The sequence below is a fragment of the Pelobates fuscus genome, chromosome 2 (assembly GCF_036172605.1).
Source record: "Pelobates fuscus isolate aPelFus1 chromosome 2, aPelFus1.pri, whole genome shotgun sequence".
Lineage (NCBI taxonomy): Eukaryota > Metazoa > Chordata > Amphibia > Anura > Pelobatidae > Pelobates > Pelobates fuscus.
In genome coordinates this window covers 7,000,416-7,023,545 of record NC_086318.1, presented here as the reverse complement: position 1 = coordinate 7,023,545, position 23,130 = coordinate 7,000,416, and the positions used below count along the sequence as shown (strand labels likewise).

Below are 23,130 nucleotides of genomic sequence, written 5' to 3'. Positions count from 1 at the left end.
GAAAATACAAACAAAACACCCCCACAGTGACATCACAATCCCTCCTCTCTATCCTGGAGATAATTGGGAAGTAATCAAATTATCTCCCAGGGCAGAGGCAAGACTCCATTAACCACATGGTTACAAAAAGACATAAAATTACACAATGTTACAATTACTACATAAACCATATACATGCAACATATCCCCAGATAGCTTAGATCTGAGCGCACATTATTACTGAATGGCGCTCAGATCACCTACATACAGTGCAATCGCCATGGAGCCAAAGTCTTTTCCATAGTCTCTCATTACACAAATAGGCTCCATGGCATAGCTATCTGGGGTAGCACTACTCACATACTGAAAGTACCGAACGCCCCGGTAGAAATACACAAATAAACCTTTCTGCAGGGTAAAATACAGCTATCAGCACAGGGGCCATAGTCGGAAGGCAGGAGGCTAGCCAGTAGTCCCCTCCAGGCACAAGTGGCGAAGGGCACTTCGTCACAAACCCCCATTTATATACAGTCTGCACGATGAGCCCCCATTTATACACAGTCTGTACGATAAGCCCCCATTTATTTACAGTCTGTACGATGAGCCCCCATTTATACAGTCTGCACAATGTGACCCCATTTATACACAATCTGCACGATAAGCCCCCATTTATACAGTCTGTACGATGAGCCCCCATTTATACAGTCTGTATGATGAGCCCCCATTTATACGCAGTCTGCACGATGTGACCCCATTTATACACAATCTGCACGATAAGCCCCCATTTATACACAGTTTGTACGATGAGCCCCCATTTATATACAGTCTGTACGATAAGCCCCCATTTATACACAGTCTGTATGATGAGACCCCATTTACACACAGTCTGTACGATAAACCCCAATTTAAACACAGTCTGTATGATGAGCCCCCATTTATACAGTCTGAACGATAAGACCCCATTTATACACAGTCTGTATGATGAGCCCCCATTTATACACAGTCTGTATAATGAGCCTCCATTTATACACAGACTGTAAGATGAGCCCCCATTTATACACAGACTGTACGATGAGCCCCATTCATACACAGTCTGTACGATAAGCCCCCATTTATTCACAGTCTGTACGATGAGCCCCTATTTATACAGTCTGTACGATGAGCCCCTATTTATACACAGTATGCACGATGTGACCCCATTTATACACAGTCTGTACGATGAGCCGCCATTTATACACAGTCTGTACGATGAGCCCCCATTCATACACAGTCTGTACGATGAGCCCCCATTCATACACAGTCTGTACGATAAGCCCCCATTTATTTACAGTCTGTACGATGAGCCCCCATTTATTTACAGTCTGTACGATGAGCCCCTATTTATACACAGTCTGCACGAGGAGCCCCTATTTATACACAGTCTGTACGATAAGCCCCCATTTATTCACAGTCTGTACGATGAGACCCTATTTATACAGTCTGCACAATGTGACCCCATTTATACACAGTCTGCACGATGAGCCCCCATTTATACACAGTCTGTACGATGAGACACTATTTATACACAGTCTGTACGATGAGCCCCCATTTATACACAGTCTGTACGATGAGCCCCCATTTATACACAGACTGTATTAAACAACCATTCCCCACATGCCCTATGTGTATTTTCCTTCCCTGTGTAATATAACGAGTGGCCAGGACATATTATATATTATAAAATGCTAGTGTAGTGGGATTTGTAGATTAGGGGCTGTGGAGACTATTCCTGGGTTCCCATACAGTAAGGCATCCAGCTCTCACCTGTTGGTTGAGCTCCATTATCTGCGTGTCCATCTCGTGGCCCCCATTTCTGGTGATCTGCATATTTTTTCTGACTGGGGGTGCTGCGTTGTGCACTCTGACAATGGGCTGCATGATTTTGGGAGCTGTGGGGGACGTTCTCTGTGGGACTGGAGAAACAAGGAATGAAGTTATAGCAATGATGTGCTTTACCTGCATATACACGCAAGGGGTAAACAGTGAGACACTGCGAATTAGAAGTATAGCAAACAGACTGAACAAATCTGGACTCAATAATCAAAGACCCATTACATGAACCTTGCTGAGGGTGATGGGAATTGTAGTTCACGGACAGCAGATGGTGACCAACCCTGGAATACAGTATGTTTCCGGTCATTAGAGGTAATTATAATAGGAATCAGCCAGAGTACACAATTACCCACAATGCCAAGGGCCTTACCATACTGTAACACAGAGACCCTCACAGGTAAATAAATAATGGCTCTGATGACTGATGGGACATTTTCAAATTGTCTCAATTAAAAGTATAAACCAGTTGAGGAATAGCCCACCAAGGGTTGTACCTATGTACCTGCAGTAAAAAACAGACAATAGGTGCGCTATGATCTAAAGTACAATATTGTTCAAACAACACAAAGTGCAAATCCCAGTGCAATGGTATAAAGTGCTTAATGTGACAAGACACTTATACACATTTATAACAATCTGTGTCACCAATGACATAAGGTGATAATGTACAGCAATCTGTGTGAGTAACTCACTCTAAAGGGCACTAAAAACGTGTAAGCTAAAAAACACTTAAAGTGATATCGTGCAAAAAATATGTATAAAACAACTTACACTAGCAGCAAATTCTCAGGTAAATTTCCAATAATAGAAGCATAGAAAACAGAAAATATATATAGTGTGAAACTGTAAAATACAGAGAACATAAAAGTGTAGGTGAGGTAGGTAATCAACTCACAGACATAGAGCAAATGAGTCTGCTCTAACTTTCACAGCCTTAGTAAATGGACTTTCACTCCAGCCTGTGGTATAAAATGAACAGCCTTTATTTCAACATGGATAAAACACCAAAGCTTCAAATATCACCCTGTTCCCTTGTAGCAAAAAGACGGTCCTGCTGCTGGGTACATGCAGTAGCCGGCCAGCCAAAGTGTCCTGCAACAGTATACAGTGGTGGCTAAAAATAAAATACAGTGTCTTTGACATACGAAGGCATGGTTTTTACTAGATCCTGTAACCAAATGTCTACGTATTTGGAGAGATTCGCAGACACTGAGTCTATCCCCGAAACGATAGGTCTACCGGGGGATGTTTTGCATCCTTGTGAATCTTAGGAAGGCTGTAGAAAGTAGGCACTCTGGGGTATTGCTGTAATATGAATTTATAAAGGGGCTAGTATAGTTATACAAGACACTAATGACTATCTTAAAGAATGTTTTAAACGACTAAGTGATGACAAAGTGTCAGAGTGCCTACTTTCTACACCCTTCCTAAATAAAAATAAATGCCTTAAGGGAATAAATAAGTTTAGGACAAAATACGTAGACAAGGATTTTTATATAAAAGATTTTATGACTTGTTTTAGTAAAAATTGTATTTATCTTTTAATTTGTCCCTGTGGGCTGCAATATGTAGGCCGTACAATTCAACCTTTGCACAAGAGAATCTATGAACATGTAAATAACATCCTTAAAGGTTATGAGAACCACAGCGTTTCAGCCCACTTCAAAAAGTATCATAACCAGGACCCCAAGGGTCTGTTTTTTTTAGGGATTAAAATAGCGAACAAAACGTGGCGAGGTGGCAATCATATAAATAATATAGGAAAAGAGGAGATGAAGTGGGTGTATAAACTTGATACTTTGGAGGTCTAAACATAGAATTTGATCTTTTTAACTTTTTATAGTATATTTTTTTTATATATTTATTTTTTTTTTTTAATTCTTTATTTTCGTTGTGCATAGGAGATTACAACATTGCTTGTATAGCCACAACAGCTCAAACAAGCACGGTGTTCATAGAGTGATAGACATAGTTGTGGCATAAAAATAACTTGCACATTTTTTAGTTAATTAGACGTTTCATAGTATTGCTAACAAGTTTAGCGTGAGAATAAAAAAAGTAAAGAAACATAAGCTTAATATTGAGTAGAAGTTTAGCAGGTATGTGCCATGAGGAACAGTGCACTTTTTGCGTAATTTTTACATACATCAGGGAAGGCAAATATGTGCATCAAGGATAATATGTAGCTTTACAGTTTCATGGTATAGCGTATTATTTAAATACATAGCAGAAAATAACATAAGCCTACAGCACACATTTTAGTCAAATTATGTCACCATGTATGTCAGTCTCAAAACGTTATATTTAAAATGATCAAAAACAGGTTAAACACGACTAACGCATATATTAATTTCAGTGATCCATAACAGTCGTCTACAATTGGTTATGTCAATTAATGAATGCTTATGAAAGAAAAAATAATAATAAAACTTTAAATAAGACAGGAGCAGTGTTGTCCTCAGCATCTGAGCTTTCAGCAGGATGAGTCCTTTATGTTGTCCAGTTAAGATGGGCCATTCACACCCGCGGGCATCTCCGCAATGGGTCACCCTCTTGTGCCCCCACCCTGGGCAGACTCCAGTCCGTCGGTGGGTAGATCCTTGGTGCCGTGGGCACTCGGTTACTTGGGCAGTCCAGCTGATCCCCCCCCTAAGATAGACTGATATCAAATACAAACAACAAAAAACCTGCTTAGAGAAGGGAAAGAAGAGTAAAAATCAAAAAATTAATTAAAGTGAAAAATTTAAAAATTAACAATAGCATCATACAGGTATCAAAATGTATATAATTTTTTTTTTTATATATTTTTTTATTAAAAAAAATTATATACATTTTTGATACCTGTATGATGCTATTGTTAATTTTTAAATTTTTCACTTTAATTAATTTTTTGATTTTTACTCTTCTTTCCCTTCTCTAAGCAGGTTTTTTGTTGTTTGTATTTGATATCAGTCTTGTAAATAATGAGCTGTCCCTTTTAATCTTACTGTTTTTTTTTACTATTTAGTAAGGGGTATGTAACTTTAGTTGGTTACTTGGAATAAATTGGTGTTTATGTTTTAAATAAAATATCTCCCATAAGGTTAACATGTATTAATATATGGCAGGATGTGCGATGTCTCTAAGGAATGGTAACTCTAGGTTTATTTAAGCAATAGTTGATGTTATACTAAAAGGTGTTTGCACTTTAAATATGAGAGAGCCGAAAATATCATAAGGATTGATGGACTTTGAAGTCAGCCAGTGAGAACCTTTTATTTACATATTATGCCCATCTGGGCGGACTTATAAGGGACTGCGTGGAGGGAGAACGGCAGATCTGAGGAAGCCGTGTGATTCGGCGAAACGCGTCATCTGACATCATCACGCTTGACCCCGCCTCCCGGAGTAGCTCGATCGAAAAACGGAGCTGCAACAGTAAATTGCAGGACACTTTGGCCGGCCGGCTACTGCATGTACCCAGCAGCAGGACCGTCGTTTTGCTACAAGGGAACAGGGTAATATTGGAAGCTTTGGTGTTTTATCCATATTGAAATAAAGGCTGTTCATTTTATACCACTGGCTGGAGTGAAAGTCCATTTACTAAGGCTGTGAAAGTTAGAGCAGACTCATTTGCTCTATGTCTGTGAGTTGATTACCTACCTCACCTACACTTTTATGTTCTCTGTATTTTACAGTTTCACACTATATATATTTTCTGTTTTCTATGCTTCTATTATTGGAAATTTACCTGAGAATTTGCTGCTAGTGTAAGTTGTTTTATACATATTTTTTGCACAATATCACATAAGTGTTTTTTAGCTTACACGTTTTTAGTGCCCTTTAGAGTGAATTACTCACACAGATTGCTGTACATTATCACCTTATGTCATTGGTGACACAGATTGTTATAAATGTGTATAAGTGTCTTGTCACATTAAGCACTTTATACCATTGCACTGGGATTTGCACTTTGTGTTGTTTGAACAATATTGTACTTTAGATCATAGCGCATCTATTGTCTGTTTTTTGTGGTTTTAGGAGTTTTTGGGGGCTAATACACTGTTTGTTTAGGTGCTGCTCTCCTTTTTTGTATTTTTATTTTATAACTTTATTGATAGCGCCATTTGTTCCGCTTGTTTTATTGTATTGTATTTATGTACCTGCAGTGCCAATTGGCTTCTTGATTTTATGTTCTCCTGGGTTTGGCATAGGTGCCACATCCTGTCCTTGTCTGGCCAACATTGGATCATATTCTTTCCCATCATAATTGGCATCAAAGAATTTTTTAAACCACTGGACAAACTCAAAGTTATCCTGGAACTTTCCTTTCACCAATCGTTCCACTGGGATTATCTGCAAGAGACACAGTTTGTGTGATTATATATATATATAGATATGGACAGTTTGTGTGTGAGTGTATGTATGTATATATATATAGATATTGTAGCAGAACCCCTTTGGCTGTCCAATATATTCCCTTTTATTGTTGGAACCTAAGAGTTTTTCCTGTACAACCATATGTGGCCATGCTTTGTTCGGTAAAAAGATGTACAAGTCTGCATGTGAACGGCTATTCACCATACGAACCAAAGTACCGAACAACCGGACCACCCTGGTGTGAAGTGTGGCTGTAATTTACCTCCCTGTATGATCGTTCCATTCCCTTGGTTTAAACGCACGAACACTCTGTTGTATTCCCTAGGTGGACACCATTTCGGCAGCCGAACAATTGGCGGCAGCCGAACACGTGGTGGCAGCCATCTTAAACCCGCGAACAGCGGTGTTTGGTCGTCGAGTGTCTGGAACTCAAAACGGACACTCGACTAACCGAACACCGCTAAGACCTCCAGGACTTCAGAAAGTGCCGATTGAAACACACGAACGGCCCCGTCGTTCGGTAGGATGAATCCCACGAACTAGGGGATTCATCCGACTACCAACTCAACCATGGATGGCATAGCCATTCGGGACTTTTGATGCACGAACAGGGTCAGGGTCAGATCTCACTATTTTTGGCTACTTTACCCATGCGGTCGGTCAAATCTTTGCCTTCTCATAACTCCCGAACCCCTGGTCTGATCTGGGTGATTTGGGTGATTTTTGGATATGTTCCTCACCCAGATCAGGGCTACCAGGGGGGTACCATATTAAAGGTGTGCCTACCATATTTGGGGTACATCCAGGAATTGGGGAAAAGTATGTACTTTATAATTATGTTAAAGGGAAACTCCAGTGCCAGGAAAACAATACGTTTTCCTGGCACTGGAGGGTCCCTCTCCCTCCCACCCACCAATCCCCAGTTACTGAAGGAAAATCCTTGCTATAATCCAGGACGTGACCTCTAGTGGCTGTCTATTAGACAGCCACTAGAGGTGGAGTTAACCCTGGAAGGTAATTATTGCAGTTTATAAAAAACTGCAATAATTACAGTTGCAGGGTTAGGAGTAGTGGGAGTTGGCACCCAGACCACTCCAATGGGCAGAAGTGGTCTGGGTGCCTGGAGTGTCCCTTTAACTGTTAAGCTAAGGGGAAGAGATGTGTGGGAGGTAACGTCTATGTGATTGGTTACTGTACTAATTGTGGTGAATCCCTCCCTTGCATGGGAGAATCCCATAAAAGCAGGAATGTTGCCATTAAACTTCAGTTCAACTCCTGATACTGTGTGTCGTCCAGTGATTGGGAAAGGTGATGGGATACTATTGGATTTTATTGCTGATTGTGGTGGATACTCTCTTGGATTTATTACTTGCATTATTCTAATATACCAGTGGAGTTAAGCTGTGGGAAATCAGCTCTCCGCTACAGATATGGACAGTTTGTGTGTGTGATTATATATATATATATATATACATGGACAGTTTGTGTGTGATTATATATGGATAGTGCGCATATCTATTAGGTTCGATGGCACATTAGATTTAATGGCGCACTAGATTCGATGGCACATTAGGAAAGGGGAGACAGCAGTCAGCGTAGGAGGAAAGTGGAGACAGCAGTCTGGGTAGGAGGAAAGTGGAGACAGCAGTCTGGGTAGGAGGAAAGTGGAGACAGCAGTCTGGGTAGGAGGAAAGTGGAGACAGCAGTCTGGGTAGGAGGAAAGTGGAGACAGCAGTCTGGGTAGGAGGAAAGTGGAGACAGCAGTCTGGGTAGGAGGAAAGTGGAGACAGCAGTCTGGGTAGGAGGAAAGTGGAGACAGCAGTCTGGGTAGGAGGAAAGTGGAGACAGCAGTCTGGGTAGGAGGAAAGTGGAGACAGCAGTCTGGGTAGGAGGAAAGTGGAGACAGCAGTCTGGGTAGGAGGAAAGTGGAGACAGCAGTCTGGGTAGGAGGAAAGTGGAGACAGCAGTCTGGGTAGGAGGAAAGTGGAGACAGCAGTCTGGGTAGGAGGAAAGTGGAGACAGCAGTCTGGGTAGGAGGAAAGTGGAGACAGCAGTCTGGGTAGGAGGAAAGTGGAGACAGCAGTCTGGGTAGGAGGAAAGTGGAGACAGCAGTCTGGGTAGGAGGAAAGTGGAGACAGCAGTCTGGGTAGGAGGAAAGTGGAGACAGCAGTCTGGGTAGGAGGAAAGTGGAGACAGCAGTCTGGGTAGGAGGAAAGTGGAGACAGCAGTCTGGGTAGGAGGAAAGTGGAAACAGCAGTCTGGGTAGGAGGAAAGTGGAAACAGCAGTCTGGGTAGGAGGAAAGTGGAAACAGCAGTCTGGGTAGGAGGAAAGTGGAGACAGCAGTCTGGGTAGGAGGAAAGTGGAGGCAGCAGTCAGCATAGGTAGGAGAGAAGTGGAGACAGAAATCAGAGTATGGTAGAAGGCAGAATTTGAGATGAGGGAGGCAGAAGGAAGGTACGAAAAGGTCCTCTCTACATGCTCTATGAAACATATACATTACACTTAATTAAGCACACACGCAATAGACACAATGCAGAAAATCACCCACTGTATTACTCTCATTTATTTATAAAGGGGATACAAATGGCGTGAAAGCTGTAGTAAAGATTATTCTGATGTAAAGACACAGAAAGATAAAGTACACACAGGTAATACACACAGCACCTACTTTGTCCACGCTCATCTTTTTGAAGGCCCCTTGTAAGACTTTAAAGTTGTGGATATATTCGTGTTCTAGTTTGGCTTGAAACTTCACTTTCTTTAATTGTATACATCCTGGGAATAGCATATCCATGAAATGACAGTAAGCAGCCCCTAGGCGGAGACAAGAGCAATTTCTATTATAACATCCCATCAGAAGACATTCCACTTCCTATAACTAGAATCATTTCTTATACAGGTCACCTCTCTCCTAACCTCAACCACCACTCTAAAACTGGAACACTAAAATCCCCATATAGCTCACCTCTCTCCTAACCTCAACCAGCACTCTAAAACTGGAACACTAAAATCCCCATATAGGTCACCTCTCTCCTAACCTCAACCAGCACTCTAAAACTGGAACACAAATCCCCATATAGCTCACCTTTCTCCTAACCTAAACCAGCACTCTAAAACTGGAACACAAACCCCCATATAGGTCACCAACCTCCTAACCTCAGCCAGCACTCTAAAACTGGAACACTAAAATCCCCATATAGCTCACCTTTCTCCTAACCTCAGCCAGCACTCTAAAACTGGAACACTAAAATCCCCATATAGCTCACCTCTCTCCTAACCTCAGCCAGCACTCTAAAACTGGAACACAAATCCCCATATAGGTCACCAACCTCCTAACCTCAGCCAGCACTCTAAAACTGGAACACTAAAATTCCCATATAGCTCACCTCTCTCCTAACCTCAGCCAGCACTCTAAAACTGGAACACTAAAATCCCCATATAGCTCACCTTTCTCCTAACCTCAGCCAGCACTCTAAAACTGGAACACTAAAATCCCCATATAGCTCACCTTTCTCCTAACCTCAGCCAGCACTCTAAAACTGGAACACTAAAATCCCCATATAGCTCACCTCTCTCCTAACCTCAGCCAGCACTCTAAAACTGGAACACTAAAATCCCCATATAGCTCACCTCTCTCCTAACCTCAACCAGCACTCTAAAACTGGAACACTAAAATTCCCATATAGCTCACCTCTCTCCTAACCTCAGCCACCACTCTAAAACTGGAACACTAAAATCCCCATATAGCTCACCTCTCTCCTAACCTCAACCAGCACTCTAAAACTGGAACACTAAAATTCCCATATAGCTCACCTCTCTCCTAACCTCAACCAGCACTCTAAAACTGGAACACAAATCCCCATATAGGTCACCAACCTCCTAACCTCAGCCAGCACTCTAAAACTGGAACACTAAAATCCCCATATAGCTCACCTCTCTCCTAACCTCAACCAGCACTCTAAAACTGGAACACTAAAATCCCCATATAGCTCACCTCTCTCCTAACCTCAACCAGCACTCTAAAACTGGAACACTAAAATCCCCATATAGCTCACCTTTCTCCTAACCTAAACCAGCACTCTAAAACTTGAACACAAATCCCCATATAGCTCACCTCTCTCCTAACCTCAACCAGCACTCTAAAACTGGAACACTAAAATTCCCATATAGCTCACCTCTCTCCTAACCTCAACCAGCACTCTAAAACTGGAACACAAATCCCCATACAGGTCACCAACCTCCTAACCTCAACCAGCACTCTAAAACTGGAACACTAAAATTCCCATATAGCTCAACTCTCTCCTAACCTCAGCCAGCACTCTAAAACTGGAACACAAATCCCCATATAGCTCACCTTTCTCCTAACCTAAGCTAGCACTCTAAAACTGGAACACTAAAATCCCCATATAGCTCACCTTTCTCCTAACCTAAACCAGCACTCTAAAACCAGAATACAAATCCCCATATAGGTCACCTCTCTCCTAACCTCAGCCAGCACTCTAAAACTGGAACACAAATCCCCATACAGGTCACCAACCTCCTAACCTCAGCCAGCACTCTAAAACTGGAACACAAATGCCCATACAGTTCACCAACCTCCTAACCTCAACCAGCACTCTAAAACTGGAACACAAATCCCCATACAGGTCACCTCCCTCCTAACCTCAACCAGCACTCTAAAACTGTAACACTAAACTCCCCATACAGGTCACCTCTCTCCCAACCTCAACCAGCACTCTAAAACATGTGCTACAGCAACTAAAGAAAGTTAATGTAAACAAAGCCATAGGGCCAAATGGCATTCACTCACAAGTAATTAAAGGAACACTATAGTCACCTAAATTACTTTAGCTAAATAAAGCAGTTTTAGTGTATAGATCATTCCCCTGCAATTTCACTGCTCAATTCACTGCCATTTATGAGTTAAATCACTTTGTTTCTGTTTATGCAGCCCTAGCCACATCTCCCCTGGCTATGATTGACAGAGCCTGCATGAAAAAAAAACAGGTTTCACTTTTAAACAGATGTAATTTACCTTAAATAATTGTATCTTAATCTCTAAATTGAACTTTAATCACACACAGGAGGCTCTTGCAGGGTCTAGCAAGCTATTAACATAGCAGGGGATAAGAAAATCGTAATTAAACAGAACTTGCAATAAGGAAAGCCTAAATAGGGCTCTCTTTACAGGAAGTGTTTATGGAAGGCTGTGCAAGTCACATGCAGGGAGGTGTGACTAGGGTTCATAAACAAAGGGATTTAACTCCTAAATGGCAGAGGATTGAGCAGTGAGGCTGCAGGGGCATGTTCTATACACCAAAACTGCTTCATTAAGCTAAAGTTGCTCAGGTGACTATAGTGTCCCTAACTGTGGGAATAAGTGAACCTTTATTTTTAATTGCTAAAGATTATTTTCTTTCAGAAACTGGGGGATTAGAGGAAGGCAGATGTAATTCCTATATTCAAAATGGTTTAAAATCATTGTCTGGAAATTATAGACACATGAGCTTAAATTATACGGCTGGGAAAATATTTGTAGGGTTATTAAGGCATAATTTACCATGCAGGTAATCTCGCTCCTAATATCATGCAGCATTCTAGAAGTAGAAGTCTAAAACCCCCATCCAGGTCACCTCCCTCCTAACCTCACCCAGCTGCAGGGCAGGGCAGGAGATCTGTAATCTACCTATGTTAAAGACCAGTTTAGAGAGAGATGACCTATGATTAATGTTATGGTTAACTTTATTGAATGCCTGTGGAAAGTCTAGGAGAAGGGCTCCAGTAAGTTTGCCATGTACCATGCACTCAATAACATTGTAAATATATAGGAGGGCATCTTTGGCTGCTGACCCAGAATCCCGAATGCTCAGCTGCATAAACTGACATAAACCCCATCCAGCTTAAAAATACTAAATATTCATAATATGGCAGCACTTCCTTAACTGAACACATCTAATGGCCTTGTCCTATTCCTTACCGGAGCGCATCTAACTGCCTTGTCCTATTCCTTACCAGAGCGCATCTAACTGCCTTGTCCTATTCCTTACCGGAGCACATCTAACTGCCTTGTCCTATTCCTTACCGGAGCACATCTAACTGCCTTGTCCTAATTCTTACCTGAACACATCTAACAGTCTTGTCCTTTTCCTTACCTGAGCACGTCTATTCCTATTCCTTACTGGAGCACATCTAACTGCCTTGTCCTATTTTTTTACCGGAGCACATCTAACTGCCTTGTCCTATTCCTTACCGGAGCACATCTAACTGCCTTGTCCTATTCCTTACCGGAGCACATCTAACTGCCTTGTCCTATTCCTTACCGGAGCACATCTAACTGCCTTGTCCTATTCCTTACCGGAACACATCTAACTGCCTTGTCCTTTTCCTTACCGGAGCACATCTAACTGCCTTGTCCTATTCCTTACCGGAACACATCTAACTGCCTTGTCCTATTCCTTACCGGAACACATCTAACTGCCTTGTCCTATTCCTTACCGGAGCACATCTAACTGCCTTGTCCTATTCCTTACCGGGGCACATCTAACTGCCCTGTCCTATTCCTTACCGGAACACATCTAACTGCCTTGTCCTTTTCCTTACCGGAGCGCATCTAACTGTCTTGTCCTTTTCCTTACCGGAGCACATCTAACTGCCTTGTCCTATTCCTTACCGGAATACATCTAACTGCCTTGTCCTATTCCTTACCGGAGCGCATCTAACTGTCTTGTCCTTTTCCTTACCGGAGCACATCTAACTGCCTTGTCCTATTCCTTACCGGAGCACATCTAACTGCCTTGTTCTTTTCCTTAGCGGAGCGCATCTAACTGTCTTGTCCTTTTCCTTACCGGAGCACATCTAACTGCCTTGTCCTATTCCTTACCGGAGCACATCTAACTGTCTTGTCCTTTTCCTTACCGGAACACATCTAACTGCCTTGTCCTATTCCTTACCGGAGCACATCTAACTGCCTTGTCCTTTTCCTTACCAGAACACATCTAACTGCCTTGTCCTTTTCCTTACCTGAGCACGTCTATTCCTATTCCTTACCGGAGCACATCTAACTGCCTTGTCCTTTTCCTTACCGGAACACATCTAACTGCCTTGTCCTATTCCTTACCGGAGCACATCTAACTGCCTTGTCCTTTTCCTTACCGGAACACATCTAACTGCCTTGTCCTATTCCTTACGGGAGCACATCTAACTGCCTTGTCCTTTTCCTTACCTGAGCACATCTAACTGCCTTGTCCTAATTCTTACCTGAACACATCTAACAGTCTTGTCCTTTTCCTTACCTGAGCACGTCTATTCCTATTCCTTACTGGAGCACATCTAACTGCCTTGTCCTATTTTTTTACCGGAGCACATCTAACTGCCTTGTCCTAATTCTTACCTGAACACATCTAACAGTCTTGTCCTTTTCCTTAACGGAACACATCTAACTGCCTTGCCCTATTCCTTACCGGAGCGCATCTAACTGCCTTGCCCTATTCCTTACCGGAAAACCTCTAACTGCCTTGTCCTATTCCTTACCGGAGCGCATCTAACTGCCTTGTCCTATTTCTTACCTGAGCACATCTGTTCGATCTTGGAATAATTTAGCTGTAAGGAGTCATTCACCCACGCTAAAAAGTCATGGCGACTCAGGTTCTCACTGCTCACAGACGTGGAATGAACATTGACCGCCATCCCCCAGCTGCAAGAAAATAAAAAAGATTGCTTTTAATTGCGGCAATCCTTCCATCTCACATATAGTAGTACCGAGCACCCACCACCCATGACATATTCAGTGTGGTATTGTCATGCAGTTTGATCATTGTGTAGTCCATAGAGAGTATCTTTTATAGACTAAATAACAAGGGAAATCAATACACTGCTATTTTTGCAATCTATCAATATAAATTCTAGCACTGCAACATGTATAATGCTTTTGATACCTTTTCAATGAATTGCTCAACAGTGTACCAAAATGCTCAATGGGTACTGAAATAAAAAAGAAATCTACCCGAGACGACACATTTGAGTGAAAACACAGTTAGTCTTCAGAGCTGCTGAACATGATGTTTTTGTTAAGGGAAAATCGACCCCTTTAACATCATCTCAGTGAAGTTTTTTATGGGGAATCTAACCTTATGAAATTAAACGGTTATCTAACTGTTTGGAAAATGGTTTAATCAACTTAACTCAGTAGCCCTCATCTCACATTTGCAGAGCCCACATCCCGTTTCTCCCCACTTTTATCCAACCATTCTAGATTGTTACCACTGGAATAGGGCCCTTAACCCCTCCTGTATTTATTTGTCACATTTTGTATGGTCTCTGATGTATTTTATCTTTGTGTTTTTAATTGTACCAACAGTACTCATGTACAGTGCTATGGAACATTTTGGAGCTCTATAAAAACCATATAATAATAATATATTAATTAACAGGAGACTCTCGCCATACAGGACATTCCTCGACTGGAGACTCCCGCCATACAGGATATTCCCAAATGGGAGACTCCAGCCATATAGGACATTCAGACTGGAGACTCCTGCCATACAGGATATTCCCAAATGGGAGACTCCTGCCATACAGGACATTCACAGACGGGAGACTCCCGCCATACAGGACATTCACAGACAGGAGACTCCCGCCATACAGGACATTCACAGACAGGAGACTCCCGCCATACAGGACATTCACAGGCAGGAGACTCCCGCCATACAGGACATTCACAGGCAGGAGACTCCCGCCATACAGGACATTCCCGGACAGGAGACATCTGCCATACAGGACATTCACAGACAGGAGACTCCCGCCATACAGGACATCCCCGGACAGGAGACATCTGCCATACAGGACATTCACAGACAGGAGACTCCCGCCATACAGGACATTCACAGACAGGAGACTCCCGCCATACAGGACATTCACAGACAGGAGACTCCCGCCATACAGGACATTCACAGACAGGAGACATCTGCCATACAGGACATTCATGGACAGCAGACTCTTGCCATACAGGACATTCATGGACAGCAGACTCTTGCCATACAGGACATTCATGGATAGCAGACATCTGCCATAAAGGACATTTATGGACAGGAGACTCCCGCCATACAGGACATTTATGGACAGGAGACTCCCGCCATACAGGACATTCTCTGGTACCATATTCACTAACTGACAGCTTACCTTGTTAGTCAGAAATATAAGAAGAGGATTAATTACAGTGATTAGATTAGTAATTATTTTATTAGTGTCAGGATCGGGACAGGGATCCAACACGCAGAGTACAAACAGTAGCCAGATACGTATACCGGACCTTAGAATGGCCGGACTAACGTAAGTAGTACAGTATAGAATGGTCAAAGACAAGCCGAGGTCGAGGGTAACAGAAGACAGGTAAGCGAGAGACAAGCCGAATCAAGGGTAACAGAGATAAGCAGAGTAAGGTAAACAAGCCGGGTCAAAACCAAAAGGGATAATAGAATACACAAGCACTGAGTGACTAGAACAAGCTAGAACCACGACAGGGCAATGAGCTAATGAACGAAGCTCTGTTAAATACCGAGGCTTCCTCCGAGGCTTCCTGATTGGTCCTGCAGCAATTGAGTGACAGGTTGTTCCGGAGGAGTGTCCTGATGACAACTTCCTGCCTAGATGCTGTAAAAGGCAGTCACTCCCTCGCGGCCGGCCTTGCATGACCGGATAGACCGTGGAGACCGTGGAGAGCCATCAGGCCGTCTGGATGGAGGAACAGCTAAGTCTCTACCTCTTTCGGAGGTAGAGACCGCAGGTACCCTGACAGTACCCCCCCTCTCAGATACGCCCACCGGGCGGAATACACCAGGGCGAGAAGGGAATCGAGAGTGAAACGCCCTGCGGAGACGGGGAGCACGCACCGCCTCCTGAGGTACCCAACTTCTCTCCTCAGGACCATAACCCTTCCAATCGACCAGATATTGCAGTTTCCCCCGGGAGATTCGAGAATCAACGATGGAATTGACCTCATACTCCTCCTGACCCTCCACCTGAACTGAGCGGGGAGGGGCGATCGTGGAGGAGAACCTGTTACATATTAATGGTTTTAGCAAGGAAACATGAAATGAATTAGGAATGCGTAAGGCATTAGGCAACGCTAAACGATACGCAACTGGGTTAATTTGAGACAGTACCCTGTAAGGTCCAATATATCGAGGAGCAAACTTCATGGACGGCACTTTTAACCGAATGTTTCTAGTACTTAACCATACTCTATCGCCTGGAACAAACACCGGTGCTGCCCTTCTACGTTTGTCAGCGTGTTTTTTAACCAGCGTAGAATTGTGCAAAAGGATTTGTCGAGTTTGATCCCACAACTCTCTTAAATTGGCAACATGAACATCCACCGACGGTATCCCTTGAGAAGAAGACTCCGAAGGAAGGATGGAAGGATGAAAGCCATAATGCAAGAAAAAAGGGCTAGAATGCGTAGAATCACAAATGAGATTGTTATGTGCAAACTCCGCCCAAGGAATCAAACCGACCCAATCGTCCTGGTGTTCTGAAACGAAACAATGTAAATATTGTTCAACTTTTTGGTTAGTGCGTTCAGCAGCTCCATTGGACTGAGGATGATAGGCAGAGGAGAAATTCAATTTGATGCCTAGTTGGGAGCAGAATGATCTCCAAAAACGGGAAACAAATTGGGAGCCTCTGTCAGAGACAATTTGGGAAGGTATCCCATGCAAACGGAAAATCTCCCTGGCGAATATCTCCGCTAATTCGGGCGAAGATGGGAGTTTAGGTAAGGGAATGAAGTGAGCCATTTTAGTAAATCTGTCTACCACAGTGAGGATGACAGTCTGCTTTTTAGAGATAGGCAAATCAACAATGAAGTCCATTGCCAGGCAGGACCAAGGCTTTTCAGGAACCTCTAAAGGGTGCAGAAATCCGCATGGAAGCGAATGGGGTAGCTTGGTCTTGGTACAAACTTCTCATGCCCCGATGAATTCTTTAATATCCTTGCGTAAGTCAGGCCACCAAAAATCTTTAGAGACCAGCGCATAAGTCTTGCGGATGCCAGGATGCCCAGCCACCTTGCTGTTATGGAGACAGCGTAGCACCTCCAGTTGGAGAGCGGCAGGAACGAAGTGCCGATCCCCAGGAGTCTGTTTGGGTGCCAAATGCTGAAACTTCATGATCTCAGAAAGCAATGGAGGGGGGCGTGGCCTGACAAGCGAAGGAGACAGTCGCATGGCCTCCGAGCTCCGGCTATACCGACGACAAAACTCAAATAATAGGGTGGACCCACACCCCAGAAACGACCAGGGAGACCCCAATTGCCACCCAATGGGCAGGAAAGCAAAAAAACCAAAGCCTGACAGACCCAGACAGGGTATGGACATTGGAGACCTCTGGCGCCAGGCCTACAGCACACACGAGGCTAAAATGGCGTCCCTCCATGGCGGTTGCTCCGATTTCACCGACGGAGCATCGGAGGAGGAGGAAACCGACTGCACACCGCAGAAAGCACCACCGGCGATCCGCACAGCACCTGTTTGCCCTGCGCCCGACACAACCCCGGCAACGCTACCCGCAATCAGAGAACTGATCACAAACCTCCAAATGAAAATATCGGCGGATGTGGCCTTGTTAAGAGAGGACCTGCGAGGCCTGACAGGACGCATTGGCGCTGTGGAAAACACCTCGAGAGAGCAAGGCAGGCAGCTGACGGAGCTGAGACAGGAGGTGGAGGAACTCAGACAACTGACCAGGGCACAAGAAAGCAAATTTGATGCCCTGGAAGATAAACGGAGACAGAAGAATCTAAAAATTCGAGGGGTGTCGGACAACATACCGGCAGAAGAACTTCCCCACTTTGCCAGGCGCCTCCTCACAGCCATCCTGACCCCAAAACAGGCGAAGACAGTGCCACTAGACGGGATATTTAGAATCCCTAAATCGGCCAAAGCACCTCCCTCAGCTCAGGGTGACCTAGTGATACAATTCCAGTGCCACAAAGACAAGGCAGCGCTGCTGGCCGCTATCAGGGGACACACACCTTACAACTTCGAAGGAATGGCACTCGGATTCTTTGCAGACCTTTCTGGGGGTACACTTGCCTGGAGACGAACACTTCGTCCGCTCACCTCCCTCCTGCGCATGAAGAACACCAGCTACCGCTGGGGCCAGGCTCGCACGCTATTAATTCCAAGGGAAGACACCACCATCACCGTCCGTGACCAGCAGGACGCGGCAAAATGCCTGCAGGCTCTGGGACTCCCTCCGGACTCACTAAACCAGGCAACACAGACAGGCCTGAACCCGCATAGCTGGGACCCCGCAACCACCCGTGTGTTCATACCCAGAGTACCAGCCTCAACTTCTGGGATCACAGCTACGACTTGAGACCGCCCTGGCCTCACCCCGCTGATGATCAGCTGAAAAGCCGCCGCCTCATATCTAAAGGGACGCTATCCTGCCTACTATACCCTGATATGTATTGTTCTGTTTTCGTTTTTCTTTTTCGTTAAATGCATAATTTAAGAGTCACACTTAACCCCGTGCGGACCCAAGGCCGCGCTGAGGGGAACTGTGCTTGCCTGTTATATGTCGGACACTGAACCTTGTTGTGCCGGATTTAACAATCCAACTGTTTAATATACTTACCTGTTATACAGCCAAGATACGGCTATTAAGCTACTTAAATTAAACGCTAGCTGATTACATTTCTTTAGCAAAAAGGCCTCTCGACCGCGTTGCTCCCCCTCCCCCACCCGACAATAGTCTAGCATACCTCTTGAGCTCAACCCTGCCTTAACCGTGTGTAATGATCATTACCAGATATAGATACAGCTCGCCATCCTAGTACACCACTGGTGACATTACACTGGCGATTAAACACCAGTAACGCTCACCACGACGGCCACCCTGACTAGGTTGAAACACCCAATTGTGTGATTGCTCCCAATAAGGCCTCAGCAATCCGTTGTTTTCTGTTATCTAAGTTTATTATATTGTTAGCTCATAGGCATGGCGCTCTCCACTGATGTCTCACTGTATATTACCCTTTTCCAGACCTCTCATACTGTTCACCACACCAAACCAACACAAATTGTAGATCTACTGAAGGAGGACAACGTGGGGGGTCTGTTATACTAGTCCAATAGTTTTCCCAACTAATCATTGGTCTACCTTACAGACGCATGCTACACTTCACAGGCCCGCTGTACCCCGTGTCTGCTCAGCCAGTCCTGTTACTCACTCAGACTACTATACCCAAACCTCTAATACACGGCGGTACTACACAACCATGCATAGACGCACAAACTTAATCCAACCACCCACACACTGCACGGCAGTACCGGTTAATTAAGGTTTAACCCAAGTTATAGACGTTGGAACCGCCATACGCACGCTGTTTTTAAATGCAGTGCGTTCCACTGATTAATCTGTTTCAGCCTATGCATAGTCACAGCTAATATGCCTGATCGAATGAGGTAGACATGTATGCGCAGTGTAGCTATGCAACATACTTTTCAAGCGCGGAAATTATTGTTTTAGCTCTAACGTGAGCAATTTTATTCTCTGTATTGTTGAGAAATATGTCACACAGTATGACCTTAACTGTTTGTACACTACAGGGCTAGACAGATCATTAGCAGCTGAATGTTGTTGACCTCCTGAACCTCAGTTATATTGTTCAATCAGATTGTTCGTAGGAAAGTTTTGAGATATATTTGTTCGAAGTATTCTTAGCCTAGGTCCCCAAGCATGTTATTATTTTCACGGCAAAGAATATAATTTATATTTTAATCACTCTTTACTAAAATTGCCGATGTAACTATTCTACTCGCAACGCCCACTGGTATGTATACCAACTATTTCATAACAAAAAATGTGCAACTGTATACCGTCATGACTTTGTATGCATTATTCCACCTGTGCCTGCTGTCGTGGCACCACAGGAATGTTTGTTAATTCTATTTGCACCAAAAATAAAGAATTAAAAAAAAAAAAAGAAAGCAATGGAGAGTGAATCCTGAGATTCGCGATGATATTCCCCTTAGGAACTATGGAGGACAGAAGTGGTTCAGTTATAGTGGATGGTTCATATTGACGAGACAAAGCATCGGCTTTAGAGTTCTTAGAACCAGGTCTATACGTAAGTACATAATTAAAGTGAGTGAGGAACAAAGCCCAGCGAGCCTGCCTGGCGGACAAGCGCTTAGCCTCCCCAATATAAGACAAGTTCTTATGATCCGTTAGGATAGTAACAGGGTGTAGTGTCCCTTCCAGTAAATGTCTCCACTCCTTTAAAGCCTTAATGACCGCTAACAGTTCCCTCTCCCCGATGTCATATCTGCTCTCAGGCCCAGAAAATTTTTTAGAGAAGAAACCACAAGGGTGTAACGGTTTATCCACCCCTAACCTTTGAGACAGAACAGCCCCAACTCCTGTCTCAGAAGCATCGACCTCGAGCAAGAAAGGCAGAGTCGTATCAGGATGAACTAGAATGGGAGCTGAGGCAAAAAGTTCCTTGAGAGTCTTAAAAGCACCAAGAGCCTCCTCAGACCAGAACTTAGTATCAGCCCCTTGTTTCGTCATATTGGTAATAGGCGCAATGATAGAGGAGTAACCCTTAATGAAGCGCCTATAGTAGTTGGAAAAACCAATAAACCTTTGGATAGCCTTGAGTCCTTTGGGCAAAGGCCAGTCTAAAATAGATTGGAGTTTACCAGGATCCATTTTAAAACCTTCCCCAGAAATCACGTACCCAAGAAAGTCTACCTGAGACTGATCAAAACTGCACTTCTCCAATTTGCAGTATAGACCATGTTGCAGAAGTTTGTGTAACACCTTTCTGACCTGTCTATGGTGAGTCTCAATCTCCTTAGAGTGTATTAGTATGTCGTCCAGGTAAACAATAACACAATCGTGCTGAAACTCCCTAAGTACCTCATTAATCAACTCTTGAAATATTGCAGGAGCATTGCATAGTCCAAATGGCATAATAGTGTATTCGTAATGGCCATACCGGGTATTGAATGCCGTCATCCACTCGTGACCTTGCTGGATTCTCACCAAATTGTAAGCCCCTCTGAGATCTAACTTGGTGAAGATTTTGGAGCCCTTAAGACGATCAAATAACTCGGTAATCAGTGGGATAGGATAGGCATTTCTGACAGTTATTTTATTCAAGCCTCGGTAATCGATACAAGGTCTCAGCGTGCCATCCTTCTTTTTAATGAAAAAGAACCCCGCTCCGGCCGGAGAAGAAGACCTCCTGATGAATCCCTTTTCTAAATTCTCCTGAATATACTCCTCTAGAACCGAGTTTTCCTGAACAGACAAAGGATATACATGGCCCCTCGGAGGCATAGTCCCGGGTAGAAGCTTAATTTTACAGTCAAATGACCGGTGTGGCGGCAAAGAATCGGCATTCTTCTTGTCAAACACTGCCCTTAAGTCTAGGTAAAGGTCTGGTATTTGTCTTTCTGTGGACTGAGTAGGATTCTCCTGTATGTTAATATTAGCTAATGGAGAAACCTTGCACAAACACCGATCCTGGCAGCCCTGGCCCCACGAGAGTATCTCCCCTAACTCCCAATCGATAATAGGGTTATGTTCTTTCAACCATGGGTACCCCAGAACTATGGGAACGGAAGGAGACGAAATGAGCAGAAGAGATAAATTCTCCACGTGTAGGATACCAACATTTAACTCAATGGGTATGGTCTCACGAAAGATAACAGGGTCTAGTAGTGGTCTACCATCTATGGCCTCAACGGCCAAGGGTGTCTCCCTTAGCTGGGATGGGAAATTGTTCTTACTAGCAAAGGCTTGGTCGATAAAATTCTCAGCAGCACCGGAATCTATCAAAGCCATAGCCCTTACTACTTCCCTCCCGCAAGTTAAGGAAACTGGTAGCAGAAGCCTGTGATCTTTATAATTAGGAGTAGAGGACAAAATAGAAACACCCAAGGCCTGTCCTCTAGAGAGACTTAGGTGCGAGCGTTTCCCGGGCGGTTAGAACAGTTCGAGAGTAAATGACCCTTAGCTCCACAATACATACACAAACCCTCTCTTCTCCTGTACTGTCTTTCCTCCTCAGAGAGGCGGGTATACCCTATCTGCATAGGTTCAGGAAGCAAAGATACCGTGGAGTCAGGACTTGGAAAAGCGGGGGCTAACCTAAAAGAAGGTCTCCGGTTCCTCTCTCGAGTGTTCTGTCTCTCTCTTAAACGTTCATCTATACGAGAGATGAACGAAATTAAATCCTCTAAATTCTCAGGGAGTTCTCTGGTAGCAACCTCATCAAGGATTACTTCAGATAAGCCATTCAAAAATACATCCATATACGCCTGCTCATTCCACTTGACCTCTGACGCCAGAGACCTGAACTCTAGTGCATAATCCACCAGTGTTCGGTTCTCCTGTTTCAGACGCAACAGTAATCTGGCTGCATTAACCTTTCTACCTGGAGGGTCAAATGTTCTTCTAAAAGCAGCTACAAAGGCGTTATAGTTATAAACTAATGGGTTATCGTTCTCCCATAATGGGTTGGCCCATCTCAGAGCTTTCTCAATAAGTAGGGTGATAATAAATCCTACCTTTGCCCTATCTGTAGGATAAGAGCGAGGTTGCAATTCAAAATGGATACTAATCTGGTTTAAGAAACCACGACACTTCTCAGGAGCCCCACCATAGCGTACTGGGGGGGTAATGCGAGAAGAAGCACCCACTGTGGCTACCTCTAGACCTGAACCGACAGGAGAAACAGGGGTATTACGTATCTCCTCTGGTGGGTTATTGGCACGAGATAATAGAGCCTGTAGCGCAAGCGCCATCTGATCCATTCTGTGATCCATGGCTTCAAACCTAGGATCAGGAGAAGCAAGCTGACTGTTTGTACTTGCAGGATCCATTGGCCCTGTCGTAATGTCAGGATC

General features: G+C 43.9%; 1 protein-coding gene across 3 annotated transcripts in view; it reads right to left on the bottom strand.

The window, feature by feature from the left end:
* The window catches only part of MAPRE3 (microtubule associated protein RP/EB family member 3), a 101,801-nt gene that overhangs the window by 25,568 nt on the left and 53,103 nt on the right, over positions 1-23,130 (bottom strand). For all 3 annotated transcript variants that reach the window (XM_063441901.1, XM_063441900.1, XM_063441899.1), the window contains 4 exons: positions 13,777-13,904; positions 8,880-9,025; positions 5,994-6,186; positions 1,783-1,931 (listed from right to left, as the gene is read on the bottom strand). In XM_063441901.1, the coding sequence (XP_063297971.1) occupies positions 1,783-1,931; positions 5,994-6,186; positions 8,880-9,025; positions 13,777-13,897 (609 nt within the window). In that variant the 5' untranslated portion in view covers positions 13,898-13,904. The remainder of the gene's footprint in view (positions 1-1,782; positions 1,932-5,993; positions 6,187-8,879; positions 9,026-13,776; positions 13,905-23,130) is intronic.